Raw genomic sequence first — 17,993 nt, 5'->3', positions numbered from 1 at the left:
CATTATTTAGGGGCCAATCTATTAAAAGTAATCATCAACTTTAAACTCTTTAACCCTGCTCTTTTAGACTTCACGTTTTCAGTTTCGCCAACGTGCCCCGCTCGAATGGACGTGGCCGAAACATGGCGTATACAGCTATGCCAGTGTAATTGTTTTGCTTTCTGCTGTCAGCCATTATCCTAATTCACACAAAAGGGCCCCTCCTTCCACTGGCTCCAGTGGAAAGTGGAGCCCTGAGGCCAACTGTACACTGAGGAGGCTGGGAGAGAGTGAAACAGTGAGTGTATGCGTGCGTGTGTGTGTGTGTGTGTGTGTATGTGATCCAGAGTGAGAAAGAAACAGAACGAGAGAGAGAGAGAGAGCGAGAGAGAGCAATGGAGCATGTGTGAAAAAAAGAGAGAGAGAGAGAGAGGAAAGAGCACTCTAACCAACACTCACACTGGTATCCGGTCTTTACTCTCACTGTAAAAACACTGTTTGGGTGCTCTGACATGACTCTGTGCTGCATTTGCACGGCGCCCTGTGTACGTCCCTCTGTGAATAACTTCTTTTCTAAAGTGTGAAGCCGCACGAGAGCATGAAAATAAAGAAAGACAATAGCAAATCCCACAAAAATCCCAAATGAAAATGAAACAGAAATATAACGGCAATCTCAGATGTGTTGAAAATGGATTTATAGCAAGAGAATGTCTCCTACCAGGTGATGACGAGATTTAAATATTTTCAGCACATTTGATTAGAAACTGTAAAAAAAGTGCCTTGTGGCCACTAGTTAAACATAATATGACACTGAAACTATGAGCAAAAAAAAAAATCATCTTCATAACAGAAACAATCATAAAGCTTCATCTGGGATAAGCTGTATTTTTCACATGACATATTAGAGTCAGGAATAAAAGGAGAGTTGTTAGGGATTTCCTGTCAGCGGACTCTATGAATATCAAGACTTTATTACCAAGGGATTATGAGGATTGTTTCCTGTAGCCAATTTGGCAGATTTTCTAACAACCTGGTGCATGTTTACCTTGGCCCACATGGGACCCTGTCAGCTGACGCAGAATCGAAGCCTGTGCAATGTAATGAATGACACGCTGCATTACAGGAAAAAAGCAGGGGGCCTGAAACATCCCGTAGTTTTAGTTTCAGAAGGGAAAAAAAATGAATGCCTCAGTAGAGAACAGGGATATTTCACCAGTAGTGTGTTTGCCTTCAGAGCTACCTCTGCTGGTGTCACCTTGTTTGTGGATGGAGCTAAAAGCGTGAATAAAGTGGGAGGGTGGATTACCAACAGCTCTTACACAATCTGAGGCATCATGACTAAATCTTACAAAGGAAGTGCATGAAAAACAAAAGCCCGAGTATAACTCTCACAACATCTGAGAGTGCACCAGCCCTCACATATTCAATGAATAGAAAGTTGGAAAGTTTGACTGCAATTATCTAGGCCATTTGAAAAATAATGATAATAATCCGATAATCCGATCTGAAGCTGCCCCACATCAGCTCTGATGACAGGGATCTGGACATGTACGTCTCTGTTTTTCCTCCAAGGATTCCTAACAGTGCCCTGATCTCACTGACTGGAAAACAAACAAACAAACAAACAAAAAAAAACATGGTGCAGGAGATTATAGTGCATGCAGCAATGTGTGTGTCTTTGGTGTGTAAATTGACACAAACAGTACAATTTAAATCAGCAGTAAAATGTGTGAAAGGTACTGAGGGCTAGTTTGGCAGCAGCTGAAATTTCAAATACAACCACCATGTGAAAGGAGATAACAAAATAAAAGCCTTGGAGGTATTTTATTAGGCAATTAAAAATAATCACAGGTAAAACAAACAAAAACAATCACATTCATCATGTTAAAGCCAAGGGAGGATAGAAATAATGGAGGCAAAAGAAATGCTCCCACATGGTTTGAAAAGATATTAAAGTGGTAGCTTTTGAGGGCAGTTGTCAGTAAAGAGGTTGTCTTACTGCCAGTCAGCTAAATGACTTGTTAACAGAATAAATCCAATTAGGCTTAACACCAGTCAAATGATGTAATAATTGGTTTTATGACAGAAATGCAGTATTGAGCTATAAAATAAGATTTAAACCGATTCAATCAAAATTTAAATCTAAAGGTTTTCAATTTTCTAAATCTATAAATGAACGACTGTCTCACATTTCAAACAAAAGCAACAAGATGCAAATCCTGCAGATATATCCTTCCCTAAAATAAAGGAGATGAACTAGTCAACTAACTCCAGCCTGCGTGACAAGCAGGAGCCAGTCTTACCTGGAGTCTGGGTACTTGGTGAGGGTCGCCAGACTGCTGGTGTACATGTGTCCCCCGACGTCGATGTGCACCGGGGCGTTTGCCTTGGTCAGCTGAGCCGGCAGAGGGATCCCCTGAGCGGCCAGAGGAGAGACCGGGGACCGGGTCAGAGACAGCCGTGACATGCTTCTTCCCTCCTGAAAGCAAGTGTACAGAAAAGCCATGGGAATAAAGGTAAAGGAAAAAAAAAAGCCAACACAGTGATCCTACACAGGGAAGCAGATAGTATCCCCTCTGAATGGTATCAGATCACTTCCATGTCTGTCTGGTCGCATATTTAGCCTGGAAATTATTGCCACCGCTCTAATTAAGTATGTTTGCATCTTTTCGTGCAGCACCGGAGGCGAGGATAGGAGGATGCTTATTAGAAAACCAGGGTGAAGAGAGAGATAGAGCAAGATAGAAGGAGAGAGAGAGAGAGAGAGAGGTGGGGGGGGGGGGGGGAGAGGGAGGACTGCTAGGTGTCAGCCTCCAGGGGAATAAAACAAACTGCTGCTGCAATATTCTAATTAAAGGTCGCCTTATGTGTTAGACGAGATGCGCCCAGACACACCAACCACTAATCCGAGAGCAAGGAAATCATGGCGGGGGGGGGGGCAACTTTTCCTTTTAACACACACACACGCATACATTCAACACACAAAAGATTAAGATGATCGCATGTCATGTAACTACAGCTGCTTGTGACCCATAAGCTGTGGCGCATTGGGAATAACTGTATAACTGAGCATAGAGGCATCTCCCCGCTGTCCATGTTCACAGGCCGAGCACCGAGGCGCCGCTCTGCGTGTGCGCTGGGGCTCGGCACCAGAAGGATAATGTCTGAAATACTTATACAAAAACAATAAATGCCTGACTGTGCAGAGCTATGGCTACAGCCTGTGGAGGTGAGTGGCTGCAGTTTAGGGCTGCACTCTGATTAGCTGATCAAATGTCGGGGAACATATTTTGACTTCACTTCGATGCGCGCTGCTTCCGGACAGGCGGAGGACGCGTTTGTCTCCGGATCACTGGCGCGTAATTTGTTTGCCAACAGCTGCAGGTAAACCACCTCTAACCTCCGCTGGGCCACTTCATGTGTGTGACACAGTGTGGGTCTTAGAGGGAGCAGGTCATGTCAGAGTGGAGGAGTTGTTTGGAAGGAAGATGATACAGTTATGCTGCTTCTTATTTATTTTGTTCTCCCAATGATCACCGTCTGAAGGTCACAGTTTGCCAACTTTATCACTCCTCGTCTGTTCCTCCTCAAGCTGCGGCTGGTTACAGACCTTCCTGACGCAGTTCACAGCACAGCTGCATAACTGCCTTCAAACAGATTGCGATAAGACGCTTTTAGCCTCCAGCAAACCAGCAGAATCGATCAGCTTGATGTTGTTGCACATATGAACTGTTCTACTGTCATGACTGGGAAACTGAAGGCGGCTTGTGAAAGTCCAGATCATCCCTGCGGCTCCGAGAGAAGCAGCCGCGGGCCACAAAGTGAGACTGGAGCTTTGTTTTTTTCCAGGGTGGTGTCCGCCTCACAGCAGTATCATGTTCTTTTAATACGATTACAGGAGGACGGGATTACATTTCAAATCCCAGGAAAAGAAGAAAAAAAAACTTGGAAAGACTTAAGAAGTTTGGGGTAGGCTACACACCGGGCTGTCCCACCGCTGCTCTCTCTCTCTCTCTCTCTCTCTCCCTCTCTCCATCTAGCCTATCTCTCTCTCTCTCTCTCTCTTCCTCAACCAATCAATCAATTAACCAGTTCAATCGGGATATACACGTTCACGTATAAAAAAAGAACCAAATGGGGAAAAAAAATAGATCCACAAATCTTCTCACTTTCCGAATCAATCACATTTTAATTATTTCAACATTCTGTCTCCCTTGATCCCTCTCTCTCTTCATCACACACACACACACACACACACACACACACACACACACACACACAACCATGTATGATAAATTCCTCCACAAAATCCCAGCAGCTGTAAAGGCATCAACTTTCTCCTCAGAGCTGCTTCCCTCCACTGACCCTGTCCAGACGCTGCAGCCGATTTCACAGTCGTGACATTCACATCAGATCACTGATGGTCCACAATTAAAACAGCCCAGATACCCGAGCAAGGGGACACATTTAGAGAGGAAACAATGCGAGACAACATCCCACTCCACAGGAGCACTGCAAGCCAGTGTGCTCTGCCTTTAATTCGCCCAAAAGCTCAACATGGCGTCTTATTCCTGCTGTACAATTAAAAGCATAATCCAGACACGTGTAATTCACAGGCTGTCCAGTCTGTGAGGGCAGGGGGGCAAAGCTCTTCACGTCACTCTTCAGCACCAGCTCGACTATTCTCTCCGAGAGCTGTCGGAACAGACAAATCCCTCTCTGTGCGTAAAAAATCAAAAAAACATTGCATTCTGTAATATCGAAATTTCACCCTACCGTTTCAAACATTGTAGGGAGTCCGGAAGAAATCCGTGCCGGTGGTCAGTCCCAGCTGCTGCTCGCGTAACCCCCCCCCCCAAAAAAAATGTTTAAAATATTTTCTCCAAACGCCTTCGACACAACTACACCACCATCCAGCTCCAGCTCGAACCTATATACTGCCGCACGGAGCAGCCGAGTCTTTGCTCCGGTTCCCACACACAAAACTGCTTCTTCTTTTTTTTTTTTTTTTGAAAAACACTAGGTTGCGGCCGGGATGGACCGCTTGCAAAGAGACTCTGTGGCTTTAAACGCTCTATTGCAAGGCTGGCTCGACCTGTCCTCAGCAAGCTTCTTTGTACCAAAGCGCACAGGAAGCGTCCTTACCTTGAACATAGATGAGGTGATCTCCTTCCCCTTCTCAGCTCTTATTTGGATACGCGTAAAAATGTGCGCTCTTGTTGGAATCCTGCTTCGTATTTCAGCTTCTTGTCTGCCTTTTTGCCTAAACGAAACTGCCCCTGTGGTTTGTTATGAGAAGAAGAAAGCCAATAATCCGTCTCTAAATAACAGAGCAGAGCTAAAAAAGAAAATTCTTGCTCCGGGCTGCCCAAGCGCCTCTGGGCCACGGATTAGGCTACAATTAGCTCAACTCCACTCTCTCGCCCAGGCAATTTTCTCAAGGAAGAAAACGTGATACCCCCTATTCCCGAAATTATGACTGCACAGATATAATAACTTATCTAATTTTTTCCGGCAAAAAGTAGACCGTTCCTCTTAACGGTGTGAAGTTGTGATTTAGAGGGTGAAGGAAAACCTAACAGGCAACTGTCAGTCGCTCAATAGATTTAGAGCGGCAAAAAGCAGATTTTAATCATTGTCATTTCGTCTGATGTAATAGTTCCCCAGGCAGTTCCAGCTAGCAGGCATACATTTCCAGCTCCATCTCCAGCCTAAATTTAAAGTTTAAAGACAGGCGGGCTGCCATAGTCCTTCACTCAGGCAACATCGCCTCTAATAAAGGCGCAGTAACTTGTTGATAAAGTCTCAGTAAAAAAATATGTTGAAAATGAAGAGATAATCCTTGAACCAATATGTTTCATGCGGTGATTTCCCCCCGTGTCCCTGCTCTCTCCTCCTCTCCCTCTCTTTCTTGCCTTAATGTCTGGAGTTGTAACGCCAAATTTCCTGCAGGCCATTAAAATCAAATGACGTCTATGGACATGCATGCATGCTGCTGCAGAAAGCGCCCTCACAACCTGCCTGCAGCCAAATGCGCCATTTCAATTATAGCGCAGGGCTTAGATGGAGATATCTGCCCAGAACAACCCCACCACCACCACCACCACCAGCCCTCCACCCCCTCCTCCTCCTCACTCTCCAATGAAAGCGGGCAGCCTCCAGACTTTTGGAAAATAAGATTGTGGCTGATTATTGTTATTCTTCAACACGGAGAGACACAAACGCAAGTGATGAAGCGCTGAAGAGTTGCGCCACTTTTGCACCGAGACAGAGCGCCGGGGAAAGGGAGAGTCAAGCAGGTGCTCTCACCCAGGAGACCATTATTTATTTATTTGCATGTTTGTTTATTTGCGGGTAAATAACTGTGAATAATTGATGCAACATTGAGCCCAGTAATTACTCTGTACCAGCATCCGGAGAGAGGCTGAAATTCGTTTCTTGATATTTGGCGCCAACCAGTGTAGGAACTTATTATTGGTCCACAGGAAAAACATGAATACACTCACTATCTGGGAAACTTGTCTACTGTTTGTCACCAACATGAAAACATGCGGCATGTCACTGGTCTTACTGCACTTTAAAGCGCCCATATGACGGCCCTTTAATGTCTCCTTTGGCCTCGCAGTTATCTTGCTCTTTTTATGCTTTAGGTTAGTAGAAAATGAAAAAAGCATTTGAATGGGAATGAAGTAGTTCTGCAGGTGATCTGACAGCAGGCCTGGTAGGAGTGTGAGGGAGAAGTCTCGGTAATTAGACAGAGCTCAGCGCGCCTCTCAGCGCTCCCATCACCCCCCTCTGGCACAGATTTGTTGTTTCCAGAGGTACAGACTGGAGGGGAAACTGGGTTTTTTTCTCATTAAAGGAAACAAGCCCGGAGTTAGTTCAATTACATGAAGTATGCAGGGATGTTGTAAATTTAAAGATTTAAATAGCTTACAAAGTGGCCCCCGGCCCCATCAGTTAATTTCCTTAATTTATGGATTTTAGCGGTGTGTCTATGTGGAAGGGAAGAAGTAGGTCATCTTGAGGATTTGCATGTAGCTTTGAGATTTCACAACAGATCCAAACATCTGCCCCCCTGACCAGCTGCTCAGCAGGTGAAAGGACTGACAGAGACTGCTCCTTTCAAACAAACTACAAAATGTCCCCATGATAAAATGAATAATTAAATAAATAAATGGACTACAACAACAACAAAAACGGAGTTCTGTTTTCAGATCTGATTGTAATGTTTGACCCAAGTAATGAGATTATTGATGTTTGGTCTCCCTGATGCATGCACAGACAGAGATAACAGCTCTGTTCTAGTTTCTCATTAAAGGATTTTTCCACACATTTTCCTCACAGTTCCAAATGTTTGCCTTTCTAAAACTGTGGAAGTCAAATTCACACTGATTGCTGTTTAATTCCGAGTTCAGACGTTTAAGCTGCAGAAAGAAAGTGCATCCGTGAAAGGAACAAGTGAAAATCAATCAAAATTTCAAAGTCTCCTTCAGACATCATATGTTAATGAAGTGCATGAATTAATGCATGACCCTATAAGAATAATAACTTTGCCCTTAGGTTCAAAAGCAGGAGTTATTAGTGGGGTTGCCTGAAGTGGCACAGAGGAGGACAATACTGTGCCTTTCCCTTCACCCTGCTTTGTCACAGCACTCACTGCCTCTGAAGATAAAAGTGCTGTGCTCCACAGAAAATCATCAGAAATATTCCCTCACCACGTTTATTTTGACATGTGATGAGATAATCTTTTGGTAAAACACACATTACAGTATTATTTTATCACACAATTTAACACTTCATTAGACTTGAAAACAGTGATTTGTTAAACTAAATATCTGTGTGTATGTGTGTGTGTGTGTGTGTGTTTAAATTTTTTGAGAAAGCCACATTGTGCAACCAGGTCAGGGTCCCACACTGAAGAATCAATATGTTCGTCTCTCTCTGTGTGTACGTAATACTGCTGGATCACAGGAAGTTGGAACATAGTACCATCTGCTGGTTAGCAACAACATTGTGCAGAAACATCATACTGAAGCATCACTGTGCATGGATTCACTGTAGATTCATACAGTAGATATGTTGGAATACTATTTATGGGTTCAAGTTTTCTAAAAACATGTATTTACCAGTGCTGAATTGCCCAGTTTATTGTGGTATCATTAAATACTGTGTTATTCTTCTGTGAAACCTATTGATTTTCTTTTTCATAATCATTTCATGTTTTTTTTTTAACTCTCACATTTTTTCCATTAAAGCCTCAGGGGCATCTGCCCAACGGGCATCTATTTTTTTCATGCACATAACCCAGGTCACCTACACACTGTACTTGTGCACTGAGGTGAAAACAGTAGGTGCAATACAGTCACATCCAGCCTTCTAAACGCCAGCATTTGCAAGAATCTCTTTCAAGCGTTTCACATCAGATCAACACTCCTACTTTCCCCTCTGGCATGTGGAGAAAGTTTGAAAAGAACATTCAGAACTTGCTTTTAGTAATCTGCATGCCTTGTGGAGCCCGGTTGTTGTCAATCGCTCTGCTCTTCCAGCCATTTGACATTCTGCTTGATGTTGGTGTGTGTCTGAGGTGTAGCAGCGACACTTATTGTTCATTATCTCAGAGAGGGAGGGAGAGAGAGAGAGAGAGAGAGAGAGAGAGAGAGGGTGTCAGTTTATTAATAGAACGTGTGGGGTTGTGTTGCACACAAACACCTAACAAGCACAGTGAAGAATTCCCTCAAGTGCTTAATGCCAGCAATTAAGTTTCCGAAAAAGCTGAGCACAAAGAGAGTGTGTACTTCTGAGAGCTGCTGTTATGAGTCAATTCCACTTTTACAGGTAAAACTGCAATGACCACGGTGCTGTCAGGTTATCTCTTTGATGTGCTCAGATTATTCTGTGATAGACTGAGACATTTACTAAATATTTACCTACTGGGGAAAAGCTGAGTGGCTCTAACACAGCAGGCCTTTGCCCAAAAAGCCAGTAGACCATGTCACAGTCTGTATAACTGGTGTGCGGGAGCAGAAAGTAACTCAGCACATCTCCTCTAGTACCGAACTAAAATACAAATTTGAGGCACCAGGAGAATTCAGACAGAAGTACAGTCCTTTTTATTTAACTTCATTTATTTAACATCTGCAGTTTACAAAATAATCACATAACACATGTACACAACAGGCTTATAAAATATTCTTGTTCAAGATTAATAAACAGTGTATAAAATAATTAAAATCTCAATGGCTTAATGGAACAATAATAACAATCCTATAATATGATACATAATAATATATCATACACACCAGTTTCCTGCACTGAATAGTTTTAATTTTGATACATTAAGTACACTTCTCTGATGATACATATTGTATGTATTACATTTGAAATGCACAACATGTACTTGTAATGGAGTATTTTATACGTTGGTATTACAACATATATTTAAGTAAATACTTTCTCCTCTACTGCCGGTATGTCATTGTGAGCTCTTGAAAAAATTTTTTTAAAAGTTTGTGTTTTTTGGTGACAGAAATCTATTTTCTTCTTCTTCTTTGTCCCTTTATTCATCTAACCACCTCTCAGATGTGTATCCCTTCAATCCTTTGGAGGACCTCAGAGATATTCTGGCTGAGTGAAAAGGGTTAATTACACAGTAACTGAGCAACTGTATAACCATCGATTGAAGTGCTGATGGCCGGATTTGAACTGAAATGGATTTCTGTTTCAGCTCAAACTAGAGAGAATTTCTGTTTCAAGTTCAGAGTAACCTCGTGAACCTGATCATTCCATCTCTGTTCTGGAGCACAATATCAAAATCTAGACCACGCTTTGAGATTTTGCATAAGAATCTCTTTTGCTGCCATCATGTGGTGTGAGGCTCTAATCACAGAATCTATACAAGGTGTAAGCGCTCGATACCTGCGAAGAGGGACCTCAGGTGACAGAGGCCTTCCTCATCGTGTTTGGAGGATGATGATGAGCAGTGTTTGACAGATTTCTGTCTGTTTGCACAGGGGTGAGATTCTCTCTGTTTTGTCGTCCAAAGAAGGAGAGGTGATCCCATGACTTTATTTAGAGTCCTTTGTCATATCCATCATCAAACTATTTTTTCTTAGTGCAATTCTCTCTGAAATTCTTTAAAAAAAACCCCTCTGTAATGTGTTATTGTGCTTCTAGCTCAAACTAGTCTTACACACATCCAGCGTCATGCTGTGACTGTGTGAACAGAGGAAAAATGATCTTTTGCTTTTGTTGCTGCTACTGTTTGGTTAGCAGTAACAATGTGAACAGTGTGATGTCTCCAATCACATCTGGTATGCATCACATACCATTCCCCCCCACTCAATATGCCTTGGGGGAAGTCCCTGGCACTGCGGAGCACCCACAGTCCTCATTAGAGTGCATGTGTCATGACGGCATCAACCCGCAGCCTTGACTTATGTTTTATATTTACAATCATCCATCACAACACTGTCATCACAACAGTCAGAAAACACGGATCTCGTCTTGAACGGTTTGAGCTTGTGGTACATACAGCATCCTCCGGGGCCTTTTTCTGTCCGTAGCTGTGTTGTTGAGACTAGTTATGGCTCGAGACTCAAACTGGAGTCCCTGTCCTTTTGTTGTGCACTGAGCTCCCTAACAGCACAGAGGAGGGACAGGGTTTGATGTGTCTTCTGAAGGCCTGCTGCTTTGTCAACACTGAGGCCTCCGCACTGACACTATGGAAGCGGAGTGCCTCAGGGTGACAGGGAGGGGAGGCAGGGTTGGGGTGGGAGGGAAGGGCGGGTCACTGCAGCCTGCTAAAAGAGAGAAAGAGAGAGACAGAGAAAGGGAGGAGAGAGAGAAAGAGAGGCGGAGGGGTGGGGGAAGGGGTGGGGGAGGGAGGGAGGGTGCCAGCTCGTGTGGCCAGCACCCAAGGCTAGAGGAGAGTGCTCTGTGCAGCAGACTGCCTGATAGGGACTGAGGCTGCTGGCTGATGACATTTTATGGTCACAACATGCAATCCCACCAACTTTAGTTGGTGAAAATCCAGTTTTCATACACTGAATGGTGGTGTCCTTTTTTGTTTTTTGTTACAGCCACACAAAGAACAAGGCAGTTCTGCGTGTCGTCATGTCCTTTGAGTTTTTACTTCTTTTACAGTAAACAGCACAGTGGGTGGTAGAAACATCTCTAAAATCATACCTTATGGAGACATAATGCACTTTATTTTTTTCAAGTAATATTGTAGTTTTTTTTCTTCAAAAACAAGAGCTTAATAATTGCTGTGCATATTGCAATTGCACTTATGAGCTTTCATTTCTACTTAATTGTGGAATGTAGACTCTTATTGGTGATAAAATTCAGCATATTCTGTCTGATGGAGAAAAATCAGCTGAACACAGAGGTGCAAAGTACATTTACTCAAGTACTGTTCTTATTGCTGACATCCTTGTACTTTACATGAGTAATATTGTACTATTTACTCCACTACACTTTTGTCCCAGTTACAACTACTAGTTACTTTTCTGATGAAGACTTAACCATCAACTGTTAAATATTACATCAGTGGTTTCCATCCCCCAAAAAAACAAAACAAAACAAAACAAAAAAAAGTGTGTACTTGGGGAGCCTTTAGCTGTCCATAAAGTGTTATCACTCCCAACAAAGAGACATTTCCTCTTTACACTTTTCAGGTGGTTTCATCTAAATAAATGTTTGAGGTCCAAAGAGGTAAATTGATTCAATAGATCATAAAAAGTAAAGATCAGAAAAATGTATATACATTTTTGTAGCAGAACTTTGTTTTTATTTCTTTCCTAAACTATGAATCATCCTACAACTGGATTAAACAACTAAACTGCTGACCAGCAACAATAAACAACAGTAATTGTTACTTATAGGCATCAATAAAGAATGCAGTATATAGTAAAGCATCTGTAAAGTACCATTTTTCTCCAGAACTAGAACTTTATACCTTTTATATTTATAGTATGTTTCACTGATAATAATTCTGTCCTTTCACTTTTGTTTGAATGCAATTTTGAGTATTTTGAAGTAAAAGTAAAATATCTGAGTACTGGCTAAATACTAAATACTGGTGTGATGTACTACTGGCTGATATAATGTTGCACCACATCCCCTAAGTAACATTTATCTGCATCAACAACCAGAGCCAACAGCTCGCTTTTTGTTGGATATGGTGTTACAGGCCTATTAACCCATGATATATCTGTTTTGTGCAGTGAATCACAGTCTGAATGTGTTTGCCGAGCTCCAGAGGGTGAGACAGAGCTGGGGCTGGGGCTTGCCAGAGGCACCGTTCTCTCCCAGGCTGAGAAGCCGGAGCCCCACAGACATCACTTTCTTTCACCAACATTTTGCATTAAGTGGCCATAAGTAACACTGGGTGTCCATTGTGCATGCAAGCAGAGAGCTCATTCTCCCACACATCATCATGGTTGAGTTGTGTGTGTGGTCTCAGTGTTGTTTTCTCTCTCAGTTTCAGCTCTGACCTCATCCTGTCAGTTTATACTGTACCTCCGATACAGAGTACGACTTCATTTCTGTGAAGCCACTGAGCAGAGGACTAGCAAACCACTGTCAGCCATGAATTTGTCTGGAAGTATAAAGTCAAGATTCAAAAGTCATTTTCCTCTGGTCTTTGTTTCTGTTTGAATAAAGATTTATTTGACTCATCTGTGATGTGAAAGCCTCAGTACATATTTATTACATGAAAGCATTTATTCCAAACATGCTGCTTTATTTTCTTCAAATCAAAATCAATTAACTAATGAATATCTTTTTATTAACAGTGGATTGAATGACACTGGTTAATGTGCATGGGGTTACTTGTACTGATAAACACACAATTACCACCTGGGTTTGTAGTTCCCTTGCAGTACAGAGTGTCTCAGCCTCTTGTTTTGGTTTTATTGCCCACAACTTTACTGTTTTGGGTCCCTCATTAACACCATATCAGACTGTTTTCAGTAAGAAAAAAAAAAAGCTCTGATAAACCCACAGTTCATTACCTGCACAGCACAAAATGGCAAACACACCAAGTTAGAAAATAGCTGGTAGAAAACAGTGTCGCATATAGTGGCTACAGAGCCAGATATTTCCCTTAGGAGTTAGAGGAGAGAAAAACAGAGATAAAAGGAGAGTGAGTATTGGCCAGAAACATGGCCAGCATTCCAGGTTCAAATAAATGCTAATACTGCTCTGTGTCTGCTGGAAGTAAATAATTACCAACACACTGACCAAATCAACTTTACAAGGTGAGGATATGTTAATACTGTGTTTACTCAGCCGACTGATCTGCTGCCCCCAAGTGGCTAAAAATCAATAGAGAAAGGTTTAAGAAGGTAACTATTTTGTTGAAATTAGTTTTTAATACGATTTCAAACAATTATTCAACTTTCAACATTTATTATGCTCAGTTAAAAGCCAAAAGCTGTGTTCATGTTTCTTTACTATTACTATTTTAACATAAACTCTTTCTTTGGAGTCTCGGGATTCATCACCACCACAGTAATGAATAACACCACCACTCTGTCCTGCTCGGGAATGAACTGCTGTGAGTCGGCATGGTGCACCTGCCTTCTGCCAGGCAGCCGCAGTGCTTCAGCCACGCCAGCCAGCCTACAGGCACTCCTAGATAACTCCTGTCTGATTAGCTCCTTAGGAGGACATTGTTCCAAAAGCAATTCACTAGACTCCCAGTATTAATTTAGTCCCGAGAGAGAGGCCCATCCATCCTAGGTAGGGCGGGCCGTGCTCAGGGCCTACCCTACGGCCTGCTAATAGCACGGCACCTCCTGGCCTGTCACTATAAGTGATAGTCTCTGCAAGTTTGTTGCCCCGTTGTGTGTTTCTCCCATCAGGCAGCGCGCCTCTCTCTCTCTCCACTTCGCTCCCTCTTTCTCTTCCTCTCTGTCAGCGGCAGTTCAGGGCAGGTGTCTCCTCTGTCACTTCCATCACTCACGCTGCTTGACGATGGGAAGACACAGTTCAGAACTCGGTGGGAGCAGGGGGGTGATTCATTGAAAGCTCACCTCTCTCCTTGAAAGAGAGCGGGAGCGGAAAGAAACAGTGGCTGCCTTTTTGTCTGTTTGTTGAGAGCTGCCAGCCACGAGGAAATAAGAGAAGAATGTGAAAAGACTTTTGATACTGTTGAAGCTCTGAGAGTTACTCCAAAGTGAATAAAACTCCTTTTAAAAATGAGAGGTTGACGCATACTCTGCTGTGCGATGCACCTTTATTGATAAAGAAGCCAAGCGGTTTTGAACTAGCAGGGGATCCCAGCTGGTTTATGGAGAGCACAAAGTGTTTTCCTTCTACATGTTTGTTGTTTCTGTTTGAGGAGCTACATCGGGTGGATGGGAGCAGCTAAAGCAGACTGTAGCTGTACAGCTCTGTTCTTGTTGAAGCAGACAGGAAAATTAGGAGGATTCCTGTCGCTTGGAGTGGTTGGAGGTCTGTGGGGTTTTTCGACATGAAGGAGCATTTTAGTTAAAGATATACTTACGTAGATATGTTTGTGCAGTTTGTGTTGAATGATAAATGCAACTATAAGTAGCCTGAATATTAATGGAATCCTCCCATGCATCATTTTCTCCATTAATTTCCAGACACTGTTGCCAAATAAAGACATTGTCGGTTGATTTCTCACAGTGCTTGGCAACTTCAATTCTCACACGCAGCCAGTAACAACTACTTTTTTTGGACCATGAGGGAGAATTTGAATATTTTGGCTGTTAAGCTGTTGGGAGGGAAATTATTATTCATGCTGATCGTTTGCTATTCTAATACAAACAATTTGGATCATCGCGCTTTGACATACGAAACATACTGAATTACAAACTGCTGTGTGATGTCAGCTGACTTTTTTGCTCTGCCAAGAAAGTTGGCACCATTATTTTCTACATTGGAAGGCTGTGCTCACAGTTGGAAGGCATCGTTAGGAAGGAACAACCAACGATGCAACACAAATCAACTGCAAAAAGCTCAAAAAAACCTGTTCTCATGCCAACAAAAGAAACGGCAAATCTGTATGATGTTTATTATTATTAGGTCAGTGAACCACTGAAATATTACTGCTCCAACGCAGTAGGTGTTTCAATTGGATATTAACTTGTCTCTCGTCTAAAAATGTCACATTATTGTTAATGTAAATTACAGGATTTTCTAAATCAAAGTGGTGCTTTTTCAAAAATTTCTTTTAATCATTTAAAATTGAAAAATACAATCGCTCTGTTCCATAAATGCGTGGCATATATTTGCATTTCCTTGTCTGCTTTTAACACTCTCATCTCAGTGCACCTCCTGCCTCCTCCTGTCCATCAGCATCAGCGCCCAGATGTTCGCCTCAACCCCTGATGTGTTTTTACATTAAAAATACATCCACAGTATGCTGTCATTAGAGTTGCGAGGGTGGGGGTGGGGGTTGGGTTATGATGGTATAAACATATGAAAAAGCAGAGCAGAGAATCATTTCATCAACCCCAAATGTTTAAGCCATTCCCGGCAGTTGTGTCAGCCTGGTAGAGATATAACCCCAAGGTTAAAGAACAACTGTGCCCACAGCAGCTTGTGTGACTGGCTTCATTATAGATCCTGTGTTTATTGATTCAAGTTCATTAAAGCTGCTGCATAATTCATGTCAAAGCCAGCGTATAGCTTAATTAGAAGACTTGCACTGGCTTTCATGGGCGTTTTAGTCTCAAAACAGAAGCATGACAGGTGGTGGCGGTAAATTGGGTACCAAAGTGCACATTACTATACTACACATACCTCCATGTGCGTGAGAGTGCTTAGGAGGCATCAAAAGCAAAAGCAGCGCTGGGGTTTGCAATATTTCAGATGCAGTACTGCCATCATGTGGTAATGTACAATATGTCTCTGGATAGAAGGGGTAATACACAGCAGGGCTTCCCAACTCTTTCAGTATACTGTAATAACATAACTGCATTTTGTAAAAGGTTTGCCTCAGAGACACCTACAGTATCTGAAACGAGACTTGATATCTAGGGGAGATAATAGTCAAGCTGCTACATTCTCCCGAAGGATAAGTTCAAGAGAATACACACACACCACAACAAAAACTGTGTGTACCTCAATATGTCCTGTTAAATACAAACAATGTAAATGCAAGTGGTTCATGACATTGAAAGTTCCTGTTGGAGCACACAGGGAAAACTGAACTAATGACAGATTGTGATTTTATTCCTCTGAAGCCAGTCTCATGAAATTATCACTGGCGCCATCCTGCCAAATGATACACAAGTGCTTGTTTCCAGAATGAGCAGTGTGTTGATAAAAGAGCCAGGCTAGTTAACCAAATGAGATATTCGGGAAGCACATGTCCTCAACAGGACTCGAGTTTTGAGATTTCCTCCGTAAAAATGATTTCCCACTTGTCATTTTGCTTTGCTTGATTAATAACAGAGCTCGGGCAAATCATTTTAATGAGGTTCCTATCACTGAGAGACGTGTCTGCAGCGAGTTGCAATGCATTGCCAAAACAAACAAGGATTTCATGTGAAAGAGAGAATTAACCTGGCATGCATGGGAATCGGAGAAGTTTTGTATTTGACGTTTGAGGAAATATTTTCTGCCTCTCAAAAGTCAGCTCATTGAACTGAGGAGTCATCCCCTCAGATGGTTTTGTTCTGCTAATAAATGGGGAGAAATTGCAAAGGCACTGATGCAGTTGCTGCCATTGCAGACTTTGTGAGTGTGTGTAAGCAGCTGAGTGTGTGTGTCGCTGTACAACATATGCATGTGTGTGTGTGTGTGTGTGTGTATGCGCCTTTGAATGTTTGTGTGACAGAGCTCTGTCGTCAGAGAATCAGCAGGAACCTGTCATCAGCCATGTTAATGCTGGCTTGAAGGCAAACATGAAGATTAACTGAGGAACTTATAATAATAATACTTGAAAAATGGAGCAAAGTCTCTTTTTACAGTCCTCCCAACCAAGGCGAGGTTGTTTATCACTTTGGGAGGATGTTTGGTTGCCTCCCTTGTATGTCTGCTTTGAGCCCTTAAGCTGATTTAGCTACACAAGCACGTTCTCTTCAAAGCATGTCAAGATTTTCCACGCACACTAATGAGGTAAATGGATGGCTTTTGTTTTCTCCACAGTTTTAACTTCCCCCAAAGTGCTCTCATGACTTATACAAGAGCTGTTGCGGAAATCAGCCTTGAGCGTTTAATCAAATATCTAACTCTACAGAGTGATCAATTTGTGTTGCAATATTCATCTGCCACACAAGCATACATATAATCTGCACACACATACACACACAGACACACACTCGCACAACCGTACAATATATGCCAGCAGAACAACAGAAGAAGTAAGACTGCTATTTGTTTTTATTAAAACAGTGTCATTTTGGAAAGCAAAATGCTAGTAATACAAAAATGCTGCTGTCACAGATTTCCCCCTTTCTAAATCTAGGTAGAGTGTGTGACAATCATGCAAATTACTCTATATATTCAGGCACCATACGGTACCTACTCTGATCTAATCACAGAATGGAAATCAGAGGCTAATCCTTTCCTTCTGAACAGGTACACGACTGCACCAAATTGAAAAGCTCTTAGATCTCAAGATGAAAAGTTTCACTTCTAGACATGAAACTGAGTATTGACAGTTCTTTTCAAATGTGTGGAAATGTGAGGTTATATGAAGATACTCATTTTCAGTAATTATAATCCGACTTCCAACCCTTACTTACTTTGTGTTCTATTGTTTTTTGTGCAAAAGAGATAAAGGTGGAAAACTACTGGTTAAAGTAGTGAAAGTGAACAAATAAAATAAAAGTAAAAAATAAATAAATACATTTTGTTTGTTGTTACATATCTGTTGTACTTCAAGATACTGTAACTGCAAAGTGTTGAATCTGATGAATACTTCTGCTTAGTGACTTTTAACTTGTGCCACTGTGTTTGTGAAATGTTTATCAAATATCTCTGAAGTTGAAATTTGTTTAATATATTTCTTAAAGAAGCTGTTTGTACGTTTT

At 42.0% G+C, this 17,993-nt stretch overlaps 1 protein-coding gene across 3 annotated transcripts in view; it reads right to left on the bottom strand.

The window, feature by feature from the left end:
* The window catches only part of LOC139627516 (BTB/POZ domain-containing protein kctd15), a 28,332-nt gene extending 22,331 nt beyond the window's left edge, over positions 1–6,001 (bottom strand). The window contains exons 1-2 of one of the 3 annotated variants that reach the window (XM_071488325.1): positions 5,125–6,001; positions 2,283–2,458 (exon numbers count right to left, since the gene is read on the bottom strand). In XM_071488325.1, coding sequence (XP_071344426.1) covers positions 2,283–2,458; positions 5,125–5,133 — 185 coding nt within the window. In that variant the 5' untranslated portion in view covers positions 5,134–6,001. Of the gene's footprint in view, positions 1–2,282; positions 2,651–4,755; positions 5,104–5,124 lie in introns of those variants that run through there. The other 2 variants (XM_071488324.1, XM_071488323.1) reach the window with 2 other exon arrangements.
* Positions 6,002–17,993: the final 11,992 nt, after the last annotated feature.

Source organism: Trachinotus anak, unplaced genomic scaffold (assembly GCF_046630095.1).
Source record: "Trachinotus anak isolate AG129_WGS33_773 ecotype Australia unplaced genomic scaffold, CSIRO_AGI_Tana_v1 ptg000011l, whole genome shotgun sequence".
In the NCBI taxonomy this organism is placed as follows: domain Eukaryota; kingdom Metazoa; phylum Chordata; class Actinopteri; order Carangiformes; family Carangidae; genus Trachinotus; species Trachinotus anak.
The sequence above is the reverse complement of the archived record's forward strand: the minus strand, read 5'-3'. Positions and strand labels throughout refer to the sequence as shown.